This window comes from Olea europaea, unplaced genomic scaffold, assembly GCF_002742605.1.
Source record: "Olea europaea var. sylvestris unplaced genomic scaffold, O_europaea_v1 scaffold2033, whole genome shotgun sequence".
Lineage (NCBI taxonomy): Eukaryota > Viridiplantae > Streptophyta > Magnoliopsida > Lamiales > Oleaceae > Olea > Olea europaea.
In genome coordinates, this window is record NW_019238230.1 from 84,819 (window position 1) to 93,743 (window position 8,925).

Here is an 8,925-nt window from a genome sequence, read left to right on the forward strand (position 1 = left end):
ACGGTTCTATTTTTCATTCTCATTCTACAAATAATGTGGCTCAAACGAGTTCTTAAAAGATTTCAACAAAAAAGTAATAAGTATAAAATTAAATTTAAATTATATAAATGAAGAATTTTAAAGAATTTAATGAACGTGTTAGCTACGTGTCGTGTTGGTATTTTTTTGAAAAATCATGAGTTGACGTACCCGACATTTATCGTGTCGGATACACGTGTCCATGTCGGTGCATTATAGTTTGATGCTGTCCACCACAATATTCTATTAATACAATATGATGTACAAAAAGCATCACCTTAAATTACCTCGATACCTAATACGTTACGATGTATCAAAAGTGCCCTTAAAAGTCTAATTTTGCAAATTAATTTACTACAGATAGGGGACTATATTTTGTCCTGTTTGCATAAAGATTGTAACTTCACAAATGCAACGTCCAATTTCAAGTTCTTAGTAGCTATTTGCACATTAGCTTTGGAAGCTTTTATATAACATGTATTCCTGTGATTACTGTGTTCCAGATGTTATGCTCGTTTGCATCCTCGTGCTGTTAACTGCAGGAAGAAGAAGTGTGGACATAGCAATCAGGTATTTACTAGTAGATGGATGTATTATTAATGATTTCAACCTAAATTGCTACGAACGAAGGTTATGTTTTTTCATTCTTTTTTGCAGTTGAGGCCAAAGAAGAAGATCAAGTAGACATGTTGTCAAGATTTTAATTGTCGCAGCTTTTCTGCCTTGAACGATTCAAACCATTTTGGATTGCATTTGCTTGTAGTGGAAGATATGAACCATTTATCAATTTGTTTTGTTTGGAATGATAAGAAAATTAAGACATTTTGTTACATATAAATGTTCCTTGTATTCTTGGTTTACATGTGCTGCTGAATTCCAGTGTTTTAGAAGTGGCGTCTGGGTGGGGCATGGGCAAAACGCTTTGCCTTACAAGTGCAAATGCATTTTATTAATTTTTTTATTTTTTAATTTTTTTAAAATCTTTTATTTGATTTTAGTTTATTAATTTTTTTTTCTTAGTTTCAAATTTTAAATGATTCTCTGTATAAAAGAAAAAAAATGATTCTATCCAATAATGGTTTAGAAAAAATTTAAGATACGGTTTTATATAAATTATGTAATTATTATTTAGAGATTTATCGTTTTGTTGGAAATTTGAAAAATGTATGTTCTTATAAATTTGTTACGTGGGGATTTGTTTTGTTAAAAGTTGAAACTATGAAAAATAGTATAATTTTTGTATTTTGGAAACTTGAAAATGATATAAGGATTTGTTTGATTGGAGGGGATTTTATGGAAAATGTCATATTAGAGGAATTTTTTTTTTACCTTGACTGTTTGATACGAAAGTGAAAATGGAGTTCAAATTTCAAGCTACAATAATTTAAAGTATGTTTTTGGCAAATTTCATGGAAAATGCAGTTTTATTGTTTTGGTGGGATTTTATTTTATTTATTTATTTATTTATTTTTAACTTATATGAAATTGATTTGTCCTTTCCACCTTTGGTATGCATAATTTTAATTATTAAACGATTTTTAGAATGATTAAGTGTATAAAATATTAAGGAAAATAAGCAACTTTTTTTATGTTTTGAGTTGTTTAAGCTCGTTAAGTTTGAAACTTGACTCCCATGTATTGTCACGCTTTATTCTTATTGTAATGGGTAATTCAAAATTCATAAATACTTTTTGTAACTTTCACTAGTGTCGAAAGAGTCTTTTTTTAAACTGTTGGGTTACGCTAATAAGAAGCATGAAATCATTGGTATCTCGTGATTAGGATTAGAGTTACATAGAGAAGTACCAATAGATTTTTCTCCTTTGCTAAAAATTACAGAATGAACGTGGTTAAGACACACTGAAAGCAATATGAAAATTACCTGAGCTTGTTAGGCCTTCTTTGGTTCAAGAGCGAGCTTTTTTTTAAGGAGTTCTCACTTCGAGCTTTAGCATGTTAGCTTCAGATACATAGATCTCCCTGTTGAAATGTTTACCTTAATTTCAAGAAATACACTTTTCAGATTCTGAGTTACAAAGGAGAATCCAAAACTTACATGCAGAATTCTGGTCAAAGGGAAAATTGAACTAGAAGTAAAAAATTCCAGTGGATTTAACTAGTGGAAAATACTTCAGGAAGTCGAATTTCAATTACAACTAGACTTTCATCATACACTACAGGATTTGGTTTGCCACAAAACAAAACTTTTCCACCACATGTTACTTTACAGATGAGGGAGAATGAATCTTAACAACAGTAATGACTAAAGTCACACCCTAATAGTTCCTATGCCGTTAAAAATCACTATTCTTGGCAGGGCGTAGAGTTTGTGAGGGTCAAGGGATCAGCCCCTTCGGGGAACCCAATGACTAGTCCATCAACATCGACTGGAAGCAGCAATTTTTGCCATAGACATCCAGTAGAAATTACATCCTGAGGCTGAACGATCATTGCTACGTCATTGTTCCTATGCAAAAGACCAAGAACACTCACAGAGCTGCCTTCCTTTATGTATCTGTCAAAATGCAGGTAAATAACAGGTTGTAAGCTCGTCTAAGCGAGAGAATGGTGCAAGCAAGTTTGACTTAAGTTTTACCCTTCTTCTAGACGTAGTACACGAGCTTCAGCGGGAAGGTTTCTGTCTCTCAACCATTTCCTTAAGTGAGAAGATAAAACTCTGCCATTTTGGGTTGTTTTGACAAGTTTCCTCTCAATGATCAAAGCATTAACTTTACAATCAGGACCAGCTTTCACCAGGGCCCTGATGCCAGACTTACTGTCAGTTATGTAGAAATCAGTTGAAAATCTCTGCCAAGAGAAAATCCTCCAACATCAGCAAACAACTTCTTTCAACGTACTAGGTTCAATATATAAAAATGTGACGTGTATTTGTTACGATTACAAGCTGTAGGAGCAAAGAGCACAGATACTCGAGAATGTTCTGATGTCATATCCAAAACATGAAAATATGCAGCCTGTTTGGGAGAGATTTTTTACCCAAAAAAATTGATTTTTTGACCGTTATTTCATTATTCTAGCCGTAATTTTTTACTTCTTCTCTCACAGGTGGACCCCACTTTTCTACTAACGGTCAAAAAATCAATTTTCAAAATCTCTCCCAAACGAGGCCATGATAATATTTCACGAGATTGCTAAAACCTCATTCCTCAGTGGTAACCAATATGCACAGTTGGTTAATGCATGAGAGTTGATGGAAATTTGAATGCCTAATAAAGGAAGAGAAATGTTCGTCAAAATGCACTATGCTAGTAAAAATCAAAAGATGTAGATTCCACATTTTCACATTTGGGAAGGATTGCAAACTGCAATGCGGGTTTACACAGTACTATGTGAAACAAGCTGGAGATTAGTATGCACTTAAGCTTCTTAACGAAATTGCTATCTATTAGCTAATCTTCTTCCCAGTCGTATCAAGAGAACCTTAATCATGAACAAGAGACCGGTGAGAAAGAAGGTAAGCACGTGGCTGCCAATAACAAGTTTACAGAGGCACACAAAGTTAAGTATACGAGCTGTAATTATTTTCAAGAACGAGTGGTTTAATACCTTGATTATATTCATGTCAACAATTTCAATTAAAATGATCCATGGGATATGTCTATCCGATATGAAGAGTTAATAATACAAGTCTCAAGAGGAGAAACACCTACTTTGGTAAAAATAATTAATATGGTACCACGAAAGCCCTATGTTGATTTAGCATATGCAGAATGAAAAAAAATGCCATATGAATGGAGCTTTCTCCAACTTGAACATCATCTCGGAGAGGAGGATTAAGTCAAAGAATCAAGACCAAAGGATGGCAAACATGAAGGCATACTTCAGCAGAGCTACTGAGCTAGTAAAAAATCTGATCCCAAAGAAAGATTTCCTATTAATATAGTTTTTTGGGAATTTTAATCAAGATTAAAATAGATGAATTAGGCAATTCTAAAAATGATGAAATCCAGCAGAAGAAAGAGAATTTCGCATACCTCAGCATATGTCAGTCTCCAGTTAAAGCACGAGTTCTTGACATCAGAGGGCTTCAAACCGGGCTCTCCAAACTCATACAACAAGGTAGATGTGTAAACGCATTGGGCAACTCTCTCATATGAAGATTCCAAAGAGACACTCCCACAGGAGACAAGCTGAATCAAAAACAAATAAAGCAATTAAATAAAATACTTGAGTGAGAAGAACAAAATTAAATCGCATTCACATCCAACGAAGACAATTGCAGAATGAGTGTCTATTTTTCTTTTTCATCTTTTTGCCACATCCATTTTCGTTGATTCAGACAGAAAAATAAACAAGGGCTAAAACACCAAAAAAGTATATGTAGAGCATCTTCTCAAGTGTTGTCTATCTAGATAGCTCAACATTAAAAAATAAACTATCCAAGAAAATTACAAATTACTTTAGAATATTAAGCCTCCCGCAAAGGTAATTATTTTTCCTCGATGCCCACAAAAGGCGCAGAAATGCAATCTTCCATGCCCATTGACTAAACACTACAGCATTTCAATTGCCAATAAACATCATCATTGCCTTCGAATTGTCAACCATTACTAGCTGTTGCTATATATGCTAAAGGAACCCCCACAAATCAGCAGCCATTGTGCAACAATGCATGCACATACCAAAGTGTGAAACATATGCCATAGAGCCAACCATCATCTTATGTTACATGATATGAAGATCACTAGAGTTAGATTATACAAAAGTGATTTTGCACTAGATTGTCAAATGTGTGCCAACTACCAATGTGCCCATGTTCTGCCTGCAAAAGGTGTGCTACGCTAGTGATAAGTTTTTTAAAGATTATTATATTAATAATTTGGAATAATTACAAATGACAAATATTTTCTAACTAATACTTTCAAAGGTTGTACGATATGTACTTATTGGTTTATATACACATAATGTGGTGAGATATGATTGGACAAATTTCTTTTAATCAAATAAATAAATAAATAAAACAAAAAGCTTCCCCACTCTCTTTTTTGACATATAATCTATAAGTAAATAGTTATGTAACTTAATTATGTACACATAGCATTATTCTACTTTCAATATAAATGTAGTATTAAAGTGATGTAACAATTTTTTCATAATTATGTTTTCATTGGAACATTTGTTCTTCATAAAGATTAAAGGTAGAAACATAATAGTAATGTACTATCTCAACCATAAAACTTGGTGCCCCTGATTGATATTGTACCACATTTTGGAATGACCATGTAGAAACTGGAACAATGAGGAATTACCTTAGGGAGAATATAAAAAATGCGTGTGAGAAAATATGTGCAGATGTGTCCCCTGTTTATCTTGTTCTACGTAAGATACTGTAGACTTTTGACTATAATTTAATTACACATGCTTAGGTTATACTGTTCTCGATCACAACTAGATAACATTATACTTCTAATTTCACCTGGAAGTATAGAATACTTATCTTGACCATAGGATTTGTTTCTAGCTCCCGCATATATGCTTTAACCATAAATAATTTTTCCTTGGTTAATAATAATTGTAGTTTTTCCAAAATCTGGGGTTCCTTAATTTATTTCCTTCCACAGTTGTTGGTATACCATCTAAGAACCATGAATTCTAATTAATAATTTTAATACCATGAGATATGGATTCGTCGATAATTTTATTTTATTTTTTATTTTTTGAAAAAGTAGGATATTTAGATATGTGTGTGTATATATTTCAGCATAATTAATTTCTTATAAACAAAATTAAAGTAGAATAGAAGCCTGACAATAAAAATAAAATAAAATACTAAAACATTTTAAACCGTGTACTTATCATGTTTACTTTCTTTGAAATTAGTAATTAATTGATACTATCTACTTATTGATAATAATAATAGTTATTTATTAAACCAAAAAATAAAAAATAAAAAATAAAAATTTATCATCTATTGCAAATAATAATGAGTTTTAAAAGACACTAAACCAACATGGAGTCAAATGTTAAGCATCCTGACCACATTTAAGCCGTTGACAAAATCCACACAACCATGCTCCCAGCATTGGGGGTAGCTTTGCTACCATCCAGGACAGACCAGTAAACTTGGAAACATAGATGAGCATAGCTCAAAATGTTCAAACTCGTATTGACAAACAATGGCTCACATTCTTAGAAGTTGTAAAAGACTCCCAATCTTGGCCTAGCCAACATAGAGCGGGTTCTAAATTGAATTTGGTATTTGTTGACACCTATTTTTAAAAAAATTATGTGGACATTGTGATTATGGGATAGAGCAAGTCCGATGATCATCATTTCAAGTCATTTGATGGAAGCTCTAAATATATACTCTGGAAAAGGAAAAGAGTAGAAAACTCTTGCTCTATTATAGTGTATAAATGCCGATACATACTCAAGTTCGATCATCATCTAATTTCATGAACACAGACAACAACAAAGTTTTTTCAGTACTTGTAACTTTCGACCAACCTGAGACTGAAAATAACGCTTTCACCGAAAAATGGCCATTAAGAATGGCCTTTTTCCTTTTACTACAATCTGAACAAACTCCAGAGGCCAAGAAGAGTCACATTACTCAAAAAACTTATTGCATGATTAATTGTTGAGGAAAGAAGAGGCTAATTCATATTCTTATCAACTACAATTGCGGTGTTTGGAAATCAATAAAAATTTTAAATAACCCAGTATTGTGTAGCTTGTTATCAGAACTTCAAACACTGGATTCAGAATTTTGGTTTAAGTCATTGCCACAATTCAAAAGCTTCTGCTATATCAATGTTCAATTTCGCACAAAAGCCACGATTTCCAAAATAACAAATCCCAATCACATTGCTTATCTTTTTGTGCAATCAGCGGGAAAACATAATTAGAAAGAACACAATGAGAAATTTCATACTTAACAACATTATTAAATTCAATGTCACAAACACTTTCTTAACACAAAATAAATAAATAAATAAACAAATAATTCTAATTAAGTAACTAAGAAACAGAGACCATTGTATAATACACACATGAAAATAAGTCCCAGAGAAATCCAAAAAAATTCACCTTTTCAAAATTAAATGCACTAAAAAAATCCTGAAAATATGAAAATGTAGTACACGAAGACTACATACCCCAGTAATCTTGACTAGCTGGCCATGAGAGGCGAGGCTGAGGTCAGAATCCGGGAAAGAGCGGAGCAAGAACAAAACGGCAGCGTTTCTAGTGAAGTTCAGTGAATTCCAGAGCAAGAACCCGGCGACAAAGACTGAAAGAAAAAGGATGATTATGAAGAAGAGGGCATTATGTACCACAACAAGTATGAAAATGGAGACCCCAAGCCCTGCCAAGAAAAGTAAAGCCAGAATGTATAGTACTACTGGTGGTATGGGCCTGCAACAATCGAGGAAGTGGTGGTGGTTTTGGGTTTTGGAAATGGCAGCTGCATTTGAGAGGTTATTCATTTCAATTTCATCCCTGTTTTCAATTTTAACTTTTCTTTGTTTCAATGTTGCCCTTTTCTTGGGATGTGAATGAAATGAAAGGGGTAAAAAATACAGAGCAGCCGCCCTTTTTCATGCTTTTTGTGCTGGGAAGAAAAATTATACTGTTTCCATAATTGTGGTCATCAAGCTTAGACTTCTGCTGAAATTGGCAAGTGTTCCCTCATTAAGGTCCTTTCCTGTTATGAGGATCACCAAAATAAGTTTTTTTATTTTTATTTTTATTTTTGAGAAAATGAGTTTTGAAATAATTTTTTTTTTGAAAAATGTGTAATCAAAAAGTAAGAAAAAATTTTGAAATTATATGTACAATATTTCATTGTGAGAATATGAGATTGAAAATGAATTCGAAAAAAAATATTTTGATGGACTTAGACTTCTGCTGAAATTGGCAAGTGTTCCCTCATTAAGGTCCTTTCCTGTTATGAGGATCACCAAAATAAGTTTTTTTATTTTTATTTTTGAGAAAATGAGTTTTGAAATAATTTTTTTTTGAAAAATGTGTAATCAAAAAGTATGAAAAAATTTTGAAATTATATGTACAATATTTCATTGTGAGAATATGAGATTGAAAATGAATTCGAAAAAAAATATTTTGATGGTTGTCAAACAGAAGTTTATTGAAATGCTAAGAAATTTAGTCTTCAACGTTTTAAAAATAAATTGGCATGTATATTACACATATTCGAGAGAAAAATGCAAAAGGTCTCTAACTTAAAACCTATTTGACAATCATTAAAATTAGCTTTTAGGGAAAATGAATTTGAGAATAGTTATTTTTTGGAGAATGTGATTAAAAAATAGGAAAAAAATTCGGGTTTATATATGGAAATTTTTTGTTAGAATGTGAAATTGAAAATGATTTTGAGAAAAAAAAAATGAGTTTTGTTTTAATGACTGTGCTAAGCAATTTAGTCTCGACATTTTAAAAAGAACAAGTTGATCTTTAACATTTCGTCCCTTTGGTTTGTTAAAAACCAAATTTTTAGTAAAATGTGGTGAAAATTGATGAAATGCGTGGTTGAAAATTTGATAAAAGTTACTAATCTTCAAAATATATGATTGAAAATGAAATTTTAAAAAATATTTAAAAAAAAAAAAGAGTCAAACAAGGACTTTATTAAAATTATAATTGCACAATTAGCTTGGAAACACGATATTAATTCAAATTTGAGCTATATAATGGCTCATGCACATTGGGCTTTGTAAATTTATGCATTACTAGTGTTTTAAAATAGTATGAACATTGCCCAAGGAAGGTTCAAGATCAGTAGTCAAAGAGTTGAATTGAAATCGAAGAGTCGATAGAAAAAATAATTGTTAGTCGAATTGGCCAGTTCTTATATATAGGGCTAACCCTAGTCCAAGCCAACTAAGTAATGGACCAGTACCTCATCCTTTTAGGGACCTAAAAAAAAAA

At 32.1% G+C, this 8,925-nt stretch overlaps 2 protein-coding genes across 2 annotated transcripts in view; one reads left to right on the forward strand and one right to left on the reverse strand.

Moving 5' to 3' along the window:
• Positions 1-878, forward strand: part of LOC111379784 (ubiquitin-60S ribosomal protein L40) — a 2,723-nt gene extending 1,845 nt beyond the window's left edge. Inside the window, exons 4-5 of the mRNA XM_023003224.1 lie at positions 522-588; positions 676-878. Coding sequence (XP_022858992.1) covers positions 522-588; positions 676-702 — 94 coding nt within the window. The 3' untranslated portion in view covers positions 703-878. The remainder of the gene's footprint in view (positions 1-521; positions 589-675) is intronic.
• Positions 879-2,100: 1,222 nt separating this feature from the next.
• Positions 2,101-7,636, reverse strand: LOC111379788 (uncharacterized membrane protein At1g16860-like). The gene is made up of 4 exons (XM_023003227.1): positions 7,137-7,636; positions 4,014-4,169; positions 2,615-2,826; positions 2,101-2,533 (listed from the first exon to the last, which is right to left on the reverse strand). The coding sequence occupies exons 1-4, from the start codon at positions 7,464-7,466 to the stop codon at positions 2,323-2,325; spliced, it is 909 nt and encodes a 302-aa protein (XP_022858995.1). The 5' UTR covers positions 7,467-7,636; the 3' UTR covers positions 2,101-2,322.
• Between the last annotated feature and the right edge of the window lie 1,289 nt (positions 7,637-8,925).

Bases quoted from the DNA above. Each gene is read 5' to 3' on its own strand.
- LOC111379788 (XM_023003227.1), bottom strand. From the start codon at position 7,466: ATGAATAACCTCTCAAATGCAGCTGCCATTTCCAAAACCCAAAACCAC. The intron at 4,170-7,136 runs GTATGTAGTCTT...TTTTTGATTCAG, and splicing joins AGCTAGTCAAGATTACTGGG to CTTGTCTCCTGTGGGAGTGT. The intron at 2,827-4,013 runs GTATGCGAAATT...TTCTCTTGGCAG, and splicing joins GGAGACTGACATATGCTGAG to AGATTTTCAACTGATTTCTA.